At 43.3% G+C, this 19453-nt stretch overlaps 1 protein-coding gene and 1 pseudogene across 2 annotated transcripts in view; one reads left to right on the top strand and one right to left on the bottom strand.

Moving 5' to 3' along the window:
* The window catches only part of LOC123794897 (small ribosomal subunit protein uS5-like), a 48643-nt pseudogene extending 29292 nt beyond the window's left edge, over positions 1-19351 (bottom strand).
* Positions 19197-19453, top strand: part of ZNF326 (zinc finger protein 326) — a 46391-nt gene continuing 46134 nt past the window's right edge. The window contains exon 1 of one of the 2 annotated variants that reach the window (XM_045801819.2): positions 19197-19365. In XM_045801819.2, the coding sequence (XP_045657775.2) occupies positions 19350-19365 (16 nt within the window). In that variant the 5' untranslated portion in view covers positions 19197-19349. The remainder of the gene's footprint in view (positions 19366-19453) is intronic. The other variant, XM_087866091.1, reaches the window with a different exon arrangement.

The following is a 19453-nucleotide window of genomic DNA, read 5'->3' on the forward strand; positions in this document are numbered from 1 at the left end:
GGAAATATATTCTCCTGAGGGAAGTCTTTCCTTGAGGTAGAAAATTCCTCCAGACATCTCCCTGCCTCCAAATATTACATCTTTTAGTTACAGGGAGGTATTTACAAGACAGATTTTCTAAGGCAATCACATTGCTCTGCAGTATAATTTCTAAAGTATTTTCTTACTGAAAAAAAATGTGCCCTTTTGTTTATAAGAATCTTTCTCCTTGGAACACAGTCTCAGAGTTGTAAATCAAAACTACATGTTTACCTTATCATAGATTACTTTCTCTGATTCAGAAGTTTTGATCTTTGTGAAGTTGATCTTCAAAGAACCAGACCAGCCACCTGGATTCAGTGGTGTGTTGTGTTGTGTTGTCTGCTTACCAGTTGAACTGGAGACATTGCAGTGAACTGTGTTGATTGACTTGGCCAGATCATTGCCCTGTGGGCAGAGGGAAAGCAGAACAGCAGAGAATCTGGAAAAAAGACCATCCACCTCTCACAGTGGGATTTGAAAGACCCATTTGCCCCACCCCCCCTCCTTTTGAGTACCTGTCAGGTATCCCACTGCTTTGGGATAGTAGGCAAGCAACACTACAAGGTGGAAAGTGGAAGGCTTCTTTTGGTTTCAAGGAGCAGAGAAATATCGAGCCCATCTAGGAAAGAGAATTTATTGCAGATAGAGAACTGGAACCAGAAAGCTGATCAGGGGTCAGGGCAGTGCAAGGGCCTGGCTCTTCCCTTTGTCTCTCTCACCGTATGGACCTTCCCCCTCTTGTGATCTCTCTGCCTTTCTTCTAAGATATGTCTGCTCTCTTTTTCTCTATGTATTAATGGGCCAATTCTACAATCCAAATGCCAGAAAGAGCTAGTCCAAATGACTTTGCTTAATCACATTGTCCCTTTGGGTAGTGCTCTTGGCCCAAGGCATCTTCTTGGGCCATTAGCCGGCTGATGGACAGGCCGCCTCAGGCCAGTGCCCACCTCTAGTCCCCTCAGTGATCACTGATGCACAGGCATCAGCCCAATCTGACTTTCCTGATCTGGGGGGCTGGGGGCAGGGCAGTGTATGCCAGAAGCAAGCGGCAGATATCACAGTCTCTGGGACTTGCATTTAGACCAAGTCCCAGTGCCATCACATGCCTACTTTGCTGGGCTAGATTTGCACTCAGATTTCCTTTTCTGTAAATAGGGAATAATAATGAAACCTGTTTCACAGGATTATGGTGAAGCTTGAACGGGATAGCATATAGGTGGAAGGGCTTGGTAAATTGTTAAATATTGTACTCATGACATTATTATCAGAAAGAGCCATTGTGACCCATTTTGGCTTCTTAGAAAGGCTAACGGTTCATCTGTAAAGAGAACAGTGACAGGAAGCATGTAAGGAGTGGGGAGTGTGGGGAGGTTGGGGTCATCAGGAATGCCCTGCTACCCTGAGTTAAGAGGTGTTCAGGGGTAGCTAGCCACAGTCCTGGTCCTCAGGGTCTCACACGGCTCTGGGTGCTTGGTATATGTGTGTTTGTAAGTGCACACGCACACGTGTGTGTGTGTGTGTGTGTGTGTGTGTGTGTGTGTGTGTAAAACGATTGACAGAGAATAGAGAGCCCTCTTTTTTTTAAAATTATTCATTTATTTTTTTTAAGATTTTATTTATTTATTAGACAGAGATAGAGACAGCCAGCGAGAGAGGGAACACAAGCAGGGGGAGTGGGAGAGGAAGAAGCAGGCTCATAGCAGAGGAGCCTGATGTGGGGCTCGATCCCATAACGCCGGGATCACGCCCTGAGCCGAAGGCAGACGCTTAACCGCTGTGCCACCCAGGCGCCCCGAGAGCCCTCTTTTTTTAAAAGATTTTTAAATTTGTTTATTTGGGAAACAGAGAGAGCACAAGCAGGGGGAGCATCCGGCAGGGGGAGAGGAAGAATTAGGCTGATCAGAGAGCCTGACATGGGGTTCGATCCCAGGACCCTGAGATCATGACCTGAGCCGAAGGCAGATGCTTAACTGAGCCACTCAGGCACCCTTAGAGAACCCTCTTCTATCTCTTCAAAGCCTCTTTTCTCCTTTATTTAAGGTCCCCCCTCCCTTTTTAAAAAAATATTTTTAAGTCATTTCTATACCCAACATGGGGCCCACAACCCTGAGATCAAGAGTCACACATTTCACTGACTGAGCCCGCCAGGCACCTCCTGATGGTCCCCTTTTTGCCACTGACCTCTCCAAATTTCTTTAAATACCAGAAATAGAGTAAACAGGAAATTAAAATATCCGAGCTGAAAAGAGAGAGGTGACAGTGAATAGGCAGAAGTCATATGATATTGGGTGTGAGTTCCCCAGAAGGGCTGCAAGGTTCAGCCCACAGAACTGGGGAATTTGGGCTCATAACCAAACATCCTGTAGATGCCAGTAAGTATCCAGCCCTTTGTATGAAAAGCGGCCCCAACCTTGGCCAGAGCTGCATCTGGGCACCCCTGGAACTCCCTGACTCACTGCCAAGGTAGCTGAATGAGTGCGTGTTCCTGCCAAGTCCAGTGGCTTTACTTGCTGAGCTCACTGGATCCCTCCTTAAAGCACAGGAGGGAAGGTAGGGAGAACCGCCTGCCAGGATCCTTCTTGAACAGCCCTCCTGTGCTGGATTGGAAACCTAGGCCCCGTTCACGTAGGCTCAAGTTGCTCACGTTCAGGTGCTCACATAAAAATGTACTGAAGCATATAGGAAACATTCAAATTATTCATAAACACCAAGCTTTCCAAAACACTGCAAGCTGGAATGTCTACTGAATTCTGCTGGCTGAGATGGGCCAGTGCAGGACCTCCTGGGGCAGGAAGATTAAATAGGGAAGCAGGAAAAGTGGAAGCGAAGTTTGGATATGTTCCTTTGAGCAGCATACAGGAAGGGCAAACAAGGGGAGATAGGGGAGTGAGGAAAGAGATGAATCACTCTCCTCTATATTTGGCTAATTCCCTCATTGGCATTGGCAGATCTGACTGCTGAATCGAAGTCCTGGGGTCCTTGTTTTCTTCTCCCAGGGCTTTCTGTTCTCTGTTAATTAGGACATTGGAGAAATTGTCATGATAATTATAGTGTCTAGACTTGGGGAACTATGGGAAGCAGTAAGTGAATATTTAATTGCAGAGTCGAGAAGACACATGTAGACGACAGTATTTTGAAAGTCTCTTCCGAGAACAATGCTGCGCTGAGCTGTATTTCTTGGGATTGCCCTGACGTTGCCTGTTATGTAAGGGGAATCTTGGATGTTTCGTCTGAGCATTTAGGGTTGTCAAAATTTTCATTTCCTCAAGAAGATTCCAAGGATCTGCAAAGAAAGCTGTGCTGTAGTGCTCTGATCTTTATCGGTTTTACCCTCAGAGAGTATCGTCATAAGGGGTGGCAGAGCCAGGTGCTCTCAGTTTGTTGCCCAGACTAGAAGATGTTGACCTTTTCTCTTGGGAAGATAGTTGAAGTGATTAGGATGCAAGCCTCCCACCTTGCCATGTTTGAGAATCATGTTTTCCCTTCCACAAATTCAATCGACACACTTTCTTCAGCTGGTTAATGGAAGAATGGAACAGAATGTTTTCCTTCCCAACATACAGTAAAGCCATGCTTATTGGTATCTAGTTAGAAATCCCCATTATTCAGCATTTCCCCACTTGGAGAGGACAAAACGATTGGTGTTTCTAATGATGCCTGGAAGGTTCCTGGCCATCTCCAGCTGCCTTTTATTTTTCCGGATGGAAATATCACTACTGTTTCTGCTGATGATGCATATAAAACTGGCTTATTGTAAAGATTCCACATTGAAAAATGGGAAAGTGGAAAACCCCTTTGTAAATGTCTCACCTCATGGTTAATCCCCCAGATAAACACTCAATAGACTAGTATAGGTCCCTTGGAAATTTTATGCATATGAATATACACATGTATATAGAATATATTTATGCAAATAAGAGCATATTGTGCATACTGTTGAGTAACCTACCTTCTTATTTTATATGTCATAAACAACTATATTAAACATAGAACTACTTCAATATTTTTTTAGAGGGGGAGGGAGGGGAATCCCAAGCAGTCTGCACACCCAGTGCAGAACCTGGGGTGGGGCTTGATCTCACGACCCTGACATCATGACCTGAGCTGAAATCAAGAGTCAGATGCTAAACTGACTGAGCCACCCAGGCGCCCCTTCAATCTTTTTAATGGCTACACCGCATTAAGTAGTAGTACAGAATCATCATAATTGATTTTCTTATTTATTTACTTGAGAGAGAGCGAATGCACAGAGGAAGAGTTGGAGAAGCAGACCCCCACTGAGCAGGGAGCCCAACGTCGGGCTCAATCCCAGGACGCTGGGATCATGAACTGAGCTGAACCTAGATGCTTAACCAACTGAGCCACCCAGGCACCCCATGATTGTAATCGATTTTACTATATATCTCTTAGTGAATACTTAGGTTGCTTCCTATTCTTTGCTATTATAACTAGCTCTGCAACGATATTTTAGCAGTGCTCTGATTATTTTTTTTAAGATTTATTTATTTATTTTAGACAGAGAGAGAGAGAGAGAGCAAGCAGGAGGGGCAGAGAGAGAGGGAGAGAGAATCTCAAGCTGACTCCACACTGAGCATAGAGCCTGGCACAGTCCTGATTTCATGACGCGGAGATCACAACCTGAGCCGAAACCAAGAGTCAGATGCTTAACCAACTGCACCATCCAGGTGCTCCTCTGATTATTTTTTAAAGATACATTATATTAGTGCTTCTTTTAAAAATTAATTTTTTTTTAAGATTTTATTTTATTTATTTATTTGACAGAGAGAGAGAGCCAGTGAGAGAGGGAACACAAGCAGGGGAAGTGGGAGAGGAAGAAGCAGGCTCCCCGCGGAGGAGCCCGATATGGGGCTCGATCCCAGGACTTCGGGATCACGCCCTGAGCCGAAGGCAGATGCTTAACAACTGCGCCACCCAGGTGCCCCTAAAAATTAACTTAATTGAAATATAGTTTAATACAATGAACTGAAGCCATTAGAGTGTACAGTTCCCTGAGTTTTGACAAAAGTGTCCACCCATGTAACTGATACCACAGTTAAGATATACAGTGTTTCCATCACCTCAACAATTCCTCATGCCCCTTTCCAGTCACCTCCCCTCCTGGCCCCAGGCAACAGTTGTTCTGCTTTCTGTTACTATAGAGTAACTTACATTTTCTATCACTTCATGTGAGTGGAATTAGATAGTATGTGCTTCTTTGAGTCTGGCTTCTTCCACTTCACATGTATTTGAAATTCTTCCACACACTTGCCTGCATCAGTAGTTCATTCCGGTGTATTGCTGAGTACTAGTCCATTGTATGGGTATACCGCAATTTGTTTATTCAACTGCTGAGGAAAATGTGGATTCTTTCCAATTCGGGGCTATTATGAATAGAGTTGCTATGAACATTTGTGTACAAGTCTTTGTGTAGACATATATTTTTATTTCTGTTGGGTATGAGCTTTTTAAGAAACTGCCTAAACTGTTTTCCAAAGTAGTTTGTACCATTTTACATTCCTACCAGTAGTATAGGAAAGTTCCAGCTACTCTACATTTGTCTCAATATTTGACTTGTTAGTCTTTCTAAGTAGAGCTATTGTATTGGATAAACCATGGTACATCGTTATCACTTTAATTTCTATTTTCCTGGTGATGAATGGTGTGGAGAATCTTTTCATAACCTTTTGGCTATTTGTATATATTATTTTAGGAGGCACTTGTTGAAATATGTTGCCCATTTAAAAAAAATCAGGTTGTCTTCTTATTACTGCAGTGTGAGAGTTCTTTACATTCTAGACACAACTCCTTTGTCAGAGGTGTGCATTGCAAATATTTTCTCCCAATCTGTGGCTTGCCTTTTTCTTTTCTTAATGGTATTTTCCAAAGAGCAAAATATTTAAATTTTAATAAAGTCCATGAATTATTTTTTGAAATGTAAAAAAAAAAAAAACCGACAAAAAAGAATGAGATTAAGTAGTGGTTAGTGCAGTTTTGTACTGAGTGCATACAATATTTCAATTCCTTGGAAAGTATCAACTGTGTGTTAATTAGAGTATTGGATTTAAAAAGCACCCCTTTTTCTTATTGCCTTGGATAACAGAATTTGCCATATTTATGTGTCCTCATGCAGTGACTCTGAAAGTCATCTTAAGCTCCTTTTCCCTTTTAAAGAAACTAAATTGGGAAATGTAGAGAGAAAGGAATACATTAGATCTCTGCTGACCATTTATACCAGAATACCTTTTCCCTAAATGAGTAATCTATAAAAGTCTGTCAAGAGTTAAAATGAAAGCATATATCGAGTGCTTACTACTATCAGGCACTATGTGCTAAATGATTCTTTCATTTAGTTCTTACAACAATGGCCCTATGAATTGGTCACCATTGCTATTCCCACTTTATAGATAAGTTTTCAAGTTCAGTGAACGGAATGGAGAGCTAGGATCCAGACTCCAACTATATATGTGCCAATATGCTTAATTTTTTTTTTTAAAGAGACTTATTTATTTTAGAGGGGGCAAGAAGGGCAGTGGGAGAGAGAGTCTTAAGCAGACTCAGCGCTGAGCATGGAGCCTGACTCAGGGCTCAATCCCACAACCCTGAGATCAGGAGCTGAGCTGAAACCAAGAGTCAGAGGCTTAACTGACTGCACCACCCAGGCGCCCCCACGCCTATATGCTTTAACTACCACCCACCCTTTACTCATACTGCGAGTTTTCTTTGGTGTATTAAAAGAGATGTATTATGTGTCGATCATGCAATTAACTTAGCAATGTAACAGAATTGTTGTACTCTGAGATTATTTACTACCCGATCTATATTCTGATTTCCCAACATGTCCCCCAATATATTTTAACACCAACATTTAACCCCTATTAATAGCTTGTTTGATGCTATTAATAGGCCTATAATAACCAGCTATTACATCTCAACCATATATTTTTATTTTTTAAATAGCTTTTATAGGGCTGTCTCATCATCCTTATTTAGGCATTTGTTGGTTTTGAGGGTGAACCTTTTTGAGATTTTTGAATGTTTCATTTCAACCTCAAAGTGAATTTTTTCCGTGTAGAGGCTTCATGTTTAAACTCACACTTGCCAATATTCTTAAGTAAAAAATTAGACGATTCTGGTATTGAACCTTCTAACTCTCTGGCAAGGTATAGCTCAAAGGACAAGAATCTGGAAAGCTAGAGAGAAGTTGCTAGGGGAGACGAAGGCTGTCCCTCAGAAATAAGAAATTTTGCTGAGTCACAGCTGTCCTGCATTTTCAGAAAAATTAATGAGAATTAGTGGAGCCATGCAGACGTGAGGTCTCCGTGCATCGCAGGGCTGACTTCTAGGAAGGGTGGTGCAGTTTCAGCGCGGGGCTCGGAGTGGTGGTGTGGCATGTAGCACCATGAGTGTTGGTGATGAATATGGCTTTGCATTAGGCTCGGCAGTTTCCTCCCCCACATGTATGCTAGTGGTGGTCCTGGGGGAAAATGTCTGAGCAGAGCTGCAGAAGACAATTATAGGACATGCAGTAAGACCTCTTCCTCATTACTTTGTGCTTTAAAAATTAAATAAAGTCAAGTGTACCATGAACATTTTTCTTTCTCCTCTTCAGTTTCCTGAAGTGAAAAAAACAAAAACCAAAAAAAACAAAAACCAAAAAAAAAAAAAACCAAAAAACCCCACCACACCAAAGAAATTAAGTGATTTGGAAAAAAAATTCCTTTGTCTTACATTAATTACTGAATGAAACATCACTAAATTTTGACCTTTCTTCCCTTAATAATTTGTATCAGTGGGAATATTTTGGTCATAAAACAACTTTGGGGGGAATGGTGTACTATGTAAATAGGACATCTACTACCTTCTGTGAGAGCGTCGTTCGTTTCTAGGGCCAGGGCACATATTTTGTCAAAACAGCTAGAGTGAAACCATGCCATCTGTATTCTCCCTCTCCCAGGCAGGTTTGGAGTAAGAGAGGGAGTGGGGGAAGAAGGATGAGTTCCCAGAGTTAGTAATTTTGTCCCCTGATCCCAGCCAGGGCAAGCAGATCCCTGGAAAAAAACGGCACAGACCCCTTCCCAGCTACAGCCCTCTTATCCTCCTACTCCATCCTGCCCTTGTCTCCATACCTCTTTTTAGAGTTCCTGAAAGGATGTGGTTGGAGGGGAGGAAATTGTAGAGAAGTGAGTGGAACACAGCTATTCAACACTCAGCATGCGGTGTGGGTCAGAAAGCTCCTCGGGTTAACCTTACCCTTTTTCTAGTCTTATTGCTCCCACTTGTTAGTGAAGTGACCTTGGAGAAGTACCCTCTTGTCCTCATCTGAAGAGTCAAGGTTTGGATTGGAGCTAGATGATCTTCAAATGCCTTTTAAGACCTGACGCTGGGGATCTCTCGTAATTCTTTGGCACAGCTTTGCACTTCCTTCATCCAAGACAATGCAAAGCAGCATGTACTTTTCTTAGGGGTCTGTTTAAAAAGAGCCAGGCACCTTCTTTATACAAGAACTCACTTTTCTACACTCATAGGTTTCTTTAAAAACAAGTATGAGGACTGATTGGTCAGAATAATATGCTTCTAGAAAGATCTGGTGGCAGGAAGGCCACTGATTGATTGAATGCACTACTTATTTCTCCTTAAGGACTACATATTGGCCAGAGTATAACTCCATATGCTTTCCTTCCTTCCTTCCTTCCCTCCTTCCTTTCTTTTTAACAGGCTTTAATTCACTTTCTTTTTCTTTTTTTAAAGATTTTATTTATTTGAGAGAGTGAGAGAGCACAGGCCGGGAGGAGGGGTAGACGGAGAAGTAGACTCCCCACGGAGCTGGGAGCCTGATATGGACTCCATCCCAGGACTCTCGGATCATGACCTGAGCCGAAGGCAGATGCTTAACCAACTGAGCCACCCAGGTGCCCCACTTTATTTTTCTTGTATAAAACTTTGGAGGCCACAGTGGGACCCAGGGTCCTCTGCATGGAGACTCTGGTGTGGGTCTCTCTAAGATGGTCAATGAATTCCTGCTAGAGAGACTCGGTGAACACAGTCTCTTTCCAGAGGTCAGGGGTGAGATAGCTGTAGGTCTTGGAAATGTCATCAAAAGTGGCCTTGGGATGCCTGGGTGACACAGTGGTTAAGCGTCTGCCTTCGGCTCAGGGCGTGATCCCGGTGTTCTGGGATCGAGCCCCACATCAGGCTCCTCCCCTTTGAGCCTGCTTCTTCCTCTCCCACTCCCCCTGCTTGTGTTCCCTCTCTCGCTGGCTGTCTCTATCTCTGTCAAATAAATAAATAAAATCTTTAAAAAAAAAAAGTGGCCTTGGCAAAGTTGCCCAGGGTGTCAGTGCAGCCCCTGGCCAAGGTGTAGCAGTCGTCACTACCGGCCATCATCAGTAGCTTCTCCATCACAGGGCTGAGGCAATCCCTCTGGGGGCAGGGATGAGGCGCACTAGCACAGAGCCACAGCAGCTGGTCACCTTGTATGGGACAGTGTGGGGCTTGCCCGTCTTGTTCCCCCAGTAGCCTTGCTGCACAGGGATGACGGAAAGCTTGGCCAGGAGGATGGCCCCATGGATGGCAGTGGCTACTTCCTTGGAGCACTTAACACCTAGAGGTATCCATTGTGATCTCCAATGGCCACGAATGCCTTGAACCCGGTCCGCTGGCCAGCACAGAGCTGCTTTCACACCGGCATCATCTTCAAAACCTTGTCCTAGAGGGATACCCCCAGGAAAAAAGTAGTGATCTCAGATTCCTTGTTGGGGAGGAAGAAGAGACGGATCTCCTCCAGGGACTTGACCAGGTGGCCCACCTTGGTGGCAGGGATCCACTCCTCGTCCTCAGTCTTGCCTCTGCCAGCTCTGCAGCCCTGGCCTCGGCCCCGCTGAGGGACCCTCCATGATGGAAACCCCAGCCGGGATGCTGCTACTGCCCGTTCCAGGGTCCCCAGGCCCTCCGGGGCCTTCCCGCAGCACCAGTGCCATCCATTTGGTGTTTTCTCGGAGAAGAAGCTACTTTCCTTTCTTTAAGCCTGATCTCAGCTAGTTCGTTCTTTGTCACGACTGTGGATGAAACTGTACAAAAAGCGAAGTAAGCTTCTCTTTCAAGACGGGAGAGTGAGCCTATGTGCCCTTCCCTCCCTGCTAAGACTCCCCTGGGATAAAAATAAACAAGTATAAAAACAGTGTGTGAGGGGAAGGGATAGAAGCCAATGGAGATTTTTAAAAAAATGTCTGAAAGATAAAAAGTGAAAGGGGAGGATTATGGTTGGATTAGGCAGAAAGTACCACAGGCTAGAATATACAAGATAAAATGGCAGTTAGAAACTTGAGAAAAAGCAAATTCTGAACAATGAAGTCACAGGCCACACATGAAGCAAATTACATCCAAACATGAATATAAGCAGTTAACAGAGTGTAAGAAAAGGCAATCCATTTGACCTTGATGCTAGAAATAGCCTAATTTGAGAGACCCAGGGGTTATAACACTGGGTTCATGGAAAATGTCATCCTAGCATATTAATATTGAACAATGTTCATTCGATCATAAAATATATGCAGCATATTGACTTGTTACCATTATTTTATATTTTAATAAACTTTATTTTTTAAAATAGTTTTAGGTTTATAGAAAAAATGTAAAGATAGTAGAGAGTTCCTCTATTATTAGCATTTTATGTAAGTATTATCCATTTGTTATAATTAGTGAATGAATATTGATACATTATCAGAAACTAAAGTTCATGTTTTATCAGATTTCTTTAGTTTTTGCTTAATGTCTTCTATTCCTATTACATTTAGTCATCCTGTCTCCTTAGGCCCCATTTGGCTATAATAGTTTTTCTGGCTCTCCTTGTTTCTGATGACCTTGATAGGCTTGAGGAGTACTGGTCAGGTATTTTGTAGAATGTCCCTCATTTGGGGTTTGTCTAATGTTTTCCTTATGATTAAATTGGGGTTATGGGTTTTGCAGGAAACACCACGAAGGTCAAGTGCCATTTTTGTCACATCAAACCAAGGGCACATACTATCAACATGACTTATCAACTTATCACTCTTATTGACCTTGATAACCTGGCTGAGGTAGTGTTTGCTGGGTATCTCCAATGTAAAGTTACCCGCTCCCCCATTCACACTGTCACTCTTTGGAAGAAAGTATGCAGGCTTTTAACTTCTGAAGTCAACCTGTAGACATTTTGCGATTGCAGTACAGAATGTAAATATTAACAATTTTGTTGGTGGTAAAGTGGTGCTGACAACAATGAAAGGCAGAGAAAAAGTGGAGCAAATGGGAAGGGGGGGCAATACCTTCATTTTATAGAAGAGGAAATGCACAGATACTCTATTAAAAGAAATAGAAATTTGAGTCCTTATTTGAAAACATGAAAATGTAGTTCTAATAGAGGAAATAGAAAGCTATCATTGCTATTGAACTTTAGGAAGATAAGGATAGTATGAGATACATGCTTATTTTCAAACTGTGGAATCAATTGATATTCACTAAAGTTGGTAATCTAAGAAGAGAGATAATAGAGTACAATGGAAGGAAATGCCAAATGATCTCAACCCCGGATGAAACCAGAGTGTCACCTTTCCAAGCTAAGCAAGGAGGAGAAGAAAGGCTGTCACTTTTCATTGGAAGTTCTTTTACACTATTGCATTTGTTACCATGTGCACAAATTGTTTTCTTTAAAACCAAAGATGATGTATAGGGTGCTGCCAGGACTCGTACTAGACCACCTCATATGATCCCTTTTGCTAACCCACCTTTGGTGATCCAAACCTACCAGCCATTCACACAAACCACGCTACCACGTGGTGTTTTGTTGAGGCAGGAACCTTACTTCTGAGAAAGTAAAGGGGTAATCTTCTTAGGTCCTTGAGTTGTAGGAAAGGCATTACAAAAAAAAGACTCCTTTTGTTTCCCTTGAAATAAGGGTTAGGAAGATTTCAGTTGCAAAAGGGAAATTGGCTGAAAGATGCATCAACTGTCTCTGGTTGAAAAGTATTGGCAGTCAGTGGAAATCCTCTGTGTGTTTCCTGTGTTTAGCATTTATACAACATGTTTCAGTTTAAAAGCCCTTTACTGTCATTAGTTAATTACCTCCCAAGGGCTGCAGGGTATTTACAGGGAATACTGGAACCAAGCCAGCTTTTAGAGCCGAAAGATGTGCAAATGTCTATACCAGCCCCAATTCAGATGTAGTTGCTACACCATTTCCCACACAGGGATCGATTGGTTAATGTGTGGTTATTCAATCTCTAAAGTTCCTTTTCAAAACTTGACATCTTCTCAATACGTACAAGTTACTGAAACAGAAGAGAACTTATTCCAATAGCATCACTTGTAAGTGTCTTGAAAATCAACAGTGGTAACGGTTTTAGGTTTATCATTAAATAAGAGTCTCCAAAGTGAAGCCTAAATACTGGCACTTATTAAAATCGCCCTGGATGATTCTAGAGTAGAGCCAGTCTTGAGAACCACTGACTTAAATGGCCGACCGAAGCACCTTCCCTTATTCTCAACAATAATTATATCTACAAAGAAAATGAAATACAGTATTTAGCTAAAGAGAACTAATTGTTAATAGATGTTACATCCTGTTTTGTATCAAATACATATTTTACATTATAAAAGTGCTAAAGGGGCGCCCAGTGACTCAGTCGGTAAGTGTCCAAATCTTGGTTTTGGCTCAGGTTGTGATCTTAGGGTGTTGAGATCAAGCCCCACACTGGGCTCCGTGCTCAGTGCAGAGTCTGCTGAGAATTCTCTCTCTCCCTCTCCCTCTGCTCCTTCCCCCCAAATAAATAAATCTTTTTTTTCCTTTTTTTTTTTTTTAAGATTTTATTTATTTGACACAGAGAAAGAGAGAGACAGCCAGTGAGAGAGGGAACACAAGCAGAGGAGTGGGAGAGGAAGAAGCAGGCTCCCAGCGGAGCAGGGAGCCCGATGTGGGGCTCGATCCTAGGATCCTGGGATCACGCCCTGAGCTGAAGGCAGACGCTTAACGACTGAGACACCCAGGTGCCCCTCAATAAATCTTTTTTTTAAAAGTGCTAAAGAAATTTGGAGAATATAGAAGAGTAAGTATGCATGCCTGTGAGTACGTAAAAAGTTATCGCAAAAAGACTCACTGTTCATGTTTTACAATTTTTCTTTCCATTTTATCTCTATGCTTTGTCTTTTAAAAAATTATTGGCATTGCTGTTATCAGATTCCGTATACAATTTTGTGTCTTGTTTTTCAAGTTTACCATTATAATAAGCATTTTCCACTGTTCTATGATTTAAAAGATCATCTCTAAAAACAAAATCTGAAATGAGACAAACAGGGAAATTCATATCCACAAGTGACTCAGAATAGAAATTCAGGTACTTTCAGAGAACAGGCCCCCAGGAATATTCTCTACCCCACGTCCCTTTAGAACATTTCAGACCAGCAGGAACTAGATAGAAAGATACATGCTCCATTTCTGTAGTCAAACCTTGACTATATTTGGTGTGTGGTGCCCTCTACTGGGTCTTCTAGGACTGTGCCCTTTTCCTGTTTCTAGGTGTTGGCTAAGGACCCTAAAGAAGGGGGGTTAAATTGTATCTGTACGTTTGAATTCTGTTTGTTTGTATTTTTATTTACATCTGTTTCCCTAATGTAGAATTGAAGCTATTTAAATACAGGAGCTCACTGTGGGTATGTTTCCTTCTTATTCATCCAACAACATCTTAGAGTCTACCATATGCCAGGTACGGTGCAAGCAGGCTGCGGACACAAAGATGATATCTTCACCTTCAGGTGGCTCATTATGTAGTGGGAGTGTCACAGCCAGGTGGGATAGCCTACTTGCTGAGCCCTGGACAGTCCAATAGGAGAACTTGACTCGTGTACATCCTTCTCCTCTCTCTAGGAAAATCACCCTCTTCAACAAAGCATGCAGCTTTGGGAGAGACACATGTAGCAGAGCCAGGAAGAAAGGGGACACCTTCCCAGCAGGGCAGATTTACCAAACCAATTCTGGCAGTCATTGGGGTTGACAGATGCCACAGACAGCTTGCTCTCAATTTACTTAGAAAATTAAAATTTATGGTGGACTAAACACATTAAGAAGATAAAATGAGTGGCAATAATTCAGAGGCTTAATTGAGCCCCTGGAAGGGAATAAACCTCATTTTCTAGAAATGTATACTTTATATAATACATACCTAAGGAAGGAAGGTAACTCTTACATTTTGCAGGTTTTTTTTTTTAATAGAGGGAGGGAAAGAGAGAGGTGGGAGAAGGGGCAGAGGGAGAGGGAGAGAGAGAATCTTAAGCAGGCTCCATGCCCAGTGTGGAGCCCAATGTGGGGCTCGATCTCACAACTCTGAGATCATGACCTGAACCGAAATCGAGAATGGGTTGCTTAACCGACTGAGCCACCCAGTCACCCCACACTATTACATTTTGAAAGCATTTTGCATTTGGAATTTTACTTTGCTTTTTGGGGAAGGAAATGCATATGAAACTAATTGAGTTTTTCGAATCTGAGGAAAGCCTAAAGCACAGGACAGAGGGGGAATCTCTAAAGCATTCATGATCACTTCTTTGCTACATACTCTCTTTGACTGCATTATGTACAATTATGCAAGATGATCTGTAGATTGTCAAAATCTCTCTTTTTTATTTTATTTTTATTTTTTTAAAAAGATTTTATTTATTTATTTGACAGAGACAGCCAGCGAGCGAGAGAACACAAGCAGGGGGAGTGGGAGAGGAAGAAGCACGCTCCCAGCAGAGGAGCCCGATGTGGGGTTCGATCCCAGAACGCTGGGATCACGCCCTGAGCCGAAGACAGATGTTAAACGACTGCGCCACCCAGGTGCCCCAAAATCTCTCTTTTTAAAACCTGAGCACCTTGATGATGATATTGGGTCTACAGGTTGGCTCTATATGGCACTAGACCTAAGCATGACTACATAATATCTGTCATGAATGTGGAACTAGCAATCACTCGTCGTGCAGTCTTGAACAAGTAACTTAATTTTCTCTTTAACTTCCCTCATTTGGAAAAGATATAACCTAGCTTATTGGACGGATGGGAACTAAGGCATGTAAAAACACCCATCAGAATACTTGGCACACAATAGCTGCTCCAGAGCATGATGGAGATGCACGTGTGGGCTCTGGAGCCAGGCTGCTTGGGTTTCAATCTTGGTTCTTCTCTCTTTTTCAGTAGTGTGACCTTGGGCAAGTACCTTTACCTTTCTGGGTCTCAGTTTCCTTATCAGTAAAGTGGGGGTGACAGTACTACCTACATCATAGGACTCTTAGGCAGACAAAATGAGTTAATATATGTAAAGTGCTTTGGAACATTTATTAATATATAGGGCTTCATGAAAGTTTATTATTTTAATTGCTATTCCTTTTAGCTTTTAGAGACACCTGAATCTTTTTGAAGTTCCGTATTAAAGTCAGAGACAGACATTTTCTCATATGTATAAAACACATCCATTCGGTGCTGTCATCACCAGCTGTTTTCAGCAGCTTTCAATTGCTATGGTTCTGTAACCAGCTCTCCTTTGAGAAGTCCTCAGAGCCCTTAGCAGAAATTACTTTGTTTACGTTAAGTTTGGCTGCTTTGCTTTAAGATAGTCATTGTTAGTTCTTGACCTCCCTAAGTATTTATGAATTCCCTAAAGAACATGGGGAGTAAGAAAGAGTGATTTGGAGCAAATTAGGAAAGCATTGTGCAATTAGGACTCCCCTTTGTAACCCTACTGTCACTCTCCAAAATAATCATGGGATGCTGTGGTTTTTTGCAGATGAAGCTCTGGGCATTTCAGTTCAGTCTCATAGGTCTTTTCTTCAGTGGTGATTTTTTTTCCTTCTCCTCAATATACAGTGCCAATGTGCTACCTACCGGCCACATAAAAAGGGTACAAAGAAGGGTCTGCAAAGAGTCTGAGCAAAGAGCTAGACACAGCTGTAACTAACTAACTCACTCACTACAACAAGAATCCAGTGGTGCTAACCGCTATTAAGGTGACATAGAGGGAAGGGGCTTCTAACTAAGAGCTTAGGGAGAGGTTTAAAAAGAGGCCACATGATTATTGAACCTTGAAGAATGGCACAGGAGGAGAGGGAACACAATAGAAGCAGAGAGAAGAAGGTGAGCAAGGGTTTGAAAATGCATGACTTGTCTGGGGAGCAGCAGATGGTCCCGTGTTGCTGGAGCAGAAGGTATGTGGGGGGGGGACTTTGGAGACAAGGAACAGAGGCCCCTGGTTCTTCAGGGGGTCCACTCACCCAGCTCTTCTCAGGTTCTGGGGAAGGGGATGGTGGGGCTTCTCTGACAACTCCCTCAGGGTGAGGTCTTAGGTATAGCCCCCCATTTTCTCCTTCTCCCTGCAGGCTTCTCTTGGCCTCAGCCCATATATCCTTTTAATCTCTGCACTTAAAAAAACCATATTCTCTTCTCGTTTCCAATAGGCTTTGCTGGTCTGGCATTGACTAACTTGCTGCCTATTGCGAAACGAATGGAGAATGGAATGGCTAAGACTTTGTACAAAATACTGGCCCCTCAGGGTAAGAATCTAAGCCTAAGCAAGTGGGAACAGGCCCAGTAGCCTGGCTGGTTTCTGGGGAATAGGAGAGAGAACAATGAAGGAAGAAAATGACGTTTGGCACATAGTTGGTGCTTAATCAATATTTGCTCAATACAGGAATCAAGGGATGACTCGATGGACTGTCAGGTATTGCAAGGTGTCTCAGGTCTCGTGGGGTGACTCAGGTATTGCCGCCTCAGTCAGAAACGTCCTCTTTGGGAAAGAGGAAGGAAGGAGAGAAGATATCTGTGTATTCTGGCTCTCCATGCATTTGTGCTGAGGCCAGATTTCTTCTAGAGTTAGCAGTTTCATGGCTGGTAGTGTTCTCTTTCAGGAGAGAAAGAAGTGTGTGTGTGTGTGTGTGTGTGTGTATGCACATACACACATGCATGTGCACACATATGTACATAATACACAAGCACAAATAGTGACCCAATTACTTACATCATTATACTCATGACAAGACCTGAATACCACAGGTTACAAACCATTTCTTTGCTATGATGCCAAGAAAAAAAAAGTTAAAAACTGTCAAGAGAGCTCAGTTTGACTTGGTAAACATATGTGCTCAGCACTTAGGATACAAAGAAGACTTGGTTCTAATCTCAAAGGGCTTTTCATGTGGGTAGACATAAAGCCAAACAGAGTGTTTAATGCAAGGGAGATAGTGCTCTAACAGAGGTGAGCTCGGGGCCTTGCTACTCCAAGGATGGTTTGACCAGCAGCAGCAGCATCTCCCGGAAAACCTGTGAGAAACACATACTCTCGGGCTCTAACCCAGACTGACTGAATGTGAATCTGAGTTTTAAGGAGATTGCTAGGTGAATCATGTGCACATTCATATTTGAGAAGTGCTGGCCTCGGGTGTGGGGATGGGATGTGGGAGTGTTTCTTAGTGGAAGTAAATCTTGAGCTATGTTTTGAGAATGAGTAGGATTCACTGGGCGGTATACCAAGCAGAGAGAAAAGCATAAATAAAAGTTTAGCGGCATGAAAAAGCGTAGGGATGTTTTGGGACTTAAAATTGCTCACCAAAAGGGAGAAGGATGGGAGAGGAGGAGGGAGAACTGCAGGAAGATGGCAGGTTAGGCAGCGGCCGGATCCTGCCGCACATGGTCTAGGTTACGGAGCTTTGCCCTGACCCAATCCGTAATAGAGATGCATGATGAAGTGTTCAGATTACTGTTTAGAACACTGCAGCCCTGAGAAGGTCAAGGCCAATGGGCAGAGAAATTATTTAGGAAGCTACAGTGATAGTTTGGGAGAGGTACCGCAGGTAGTTCAGTGGGAATGGAGAGAAGGAAACAAGTTTAAGAAATTTTAAGAGGTAATATGCAGATGAAAGACTTCAGTGTGGACCGGAGAGGGAGGATGGGAGAGGCCTGTGTCTTGTCTAGATGAATCGTGTAGGATTCCAGCTAGGATTAGTGGGTGGTTGCTCATGACACCACTAACAGAGATGAAAGAATAAAGGAGGATGAGCAGGTTTGAGGAGGGAAATAATGAGTTCAGTTTTCAACATGTTCAGCTCAGGTGAATAGAAAACATGTATAGGAGAGGGGGGAAAAAGAAGAAAACAAGGGTGGAGAACTGGGTGAATCAATCGGGGTGGAGAAGGAAAGTGATGACGCAGAAACAATGCCCTGTCAAGATTTGGGGCTCCAGTAATACACAGAGTGTATCCATGAATTTTTCCTCCAGTCCTATTTCCACAGGCTGCTGCCTTGGAACTTGCTTCCAGCAACTAATCGGACCCCAAAGAAGAGAAAATGGTTTTGATTCACTGTTTCCTATCCTGTGATCGACTCATTGTTGGCACCATTTGCTCTACTAAAAATAAATAAATAAATAAATAAATAAATAAATAAAATAAAAATAACCTGGAGTTAAGCTGCTGCAGGATCAGAAGGAACAAACAATTGTCTTTTTCCATATTGCCTTGTGGGGTGAATAATTTTGCCCACTTCCCCAACACTACTTCCAAAGTGGCAATAATACAATACCAGTATGTGTGGGTGTTTGTGCATGGTCATTCTTCAAGTTCTGGATGAACTTCTGCCACAAATTTTCCCTGTCTTTGAACTTTTACAGCCCTTTTATTTTGCACTTTAAAATTCAGAAATTGGTAATAGCTTGTCTTGGATCATTCCCATAATTATTTCCTATTCAGCAATCTGTTCTCCTCGGCTCACACAGCTGTAAAAATCGTCCGGGACTTCTGCGTCTCCGCAGCAAAAAAGTCCATAAGTACTTTAACATTTTCTGTACTGTCGTCACCAGCCAATAAAAAGCAAAAGGTCGGCACGTGGTTTATTAGTTTGGGCAAGAGGAAGGTATTCCAACCCGATCCTTTCGCTTTGCCAGGATCAAACATGGCGGACCGCAGACAGAATTTCCCGAACACCCAGTTCGCTTTCCCATGACCCTAGTCAGTCTTTAGCGCTCCTTTTTCCACCTTCCTTCCTCCTCCGCTGCTCCAAAAGGGTCAGCACCCCGGAGCGTGACAGCAGACCTGCTTCCCGCCCCCACCCGAGGGCCCGCCCACCACCCCGCGCCAACCAATCGCAGGCCGCGCTGCGGCGGCTGGCAGCGCCGGCCGGCCCCGCCCCTCAGCCTCACTGTGGCCTGCGGCTCCCGGGCCGGTAGCGCCGCTTTCGGTCGCGCGGACTGGTGGTGTGGAACCGCGGGTCGCGGGTGTTCGCCGCCGGCCACAGCTCAACCCAGCGCCGCCGAGCTTGTGAGCTCCGAGCCTCCGCCATGGACTTCGAGGACGGTAAGCAGAGCCTCTGGCTGGTCGCCGCGGCGGGCGGGAGGCGGGGTGGCCGCCCCGGGGGTCTGTTTACGGTCTCAAGATGGCCGTG

This window comes from Ursus americanus, chromosome 12, assembly GCF_024610735.1.
Source record: "Ursus americanus isolate L20-20 chromosome 12, mUrsAme1.1.p, whole genome shotgun sequence".
NCBI classification, from domain to species: Eukaryota; Metazoa; Chordata; class Mammalia; order Carnivora; family Ursidae; genus Ursus; species Ursus americanus.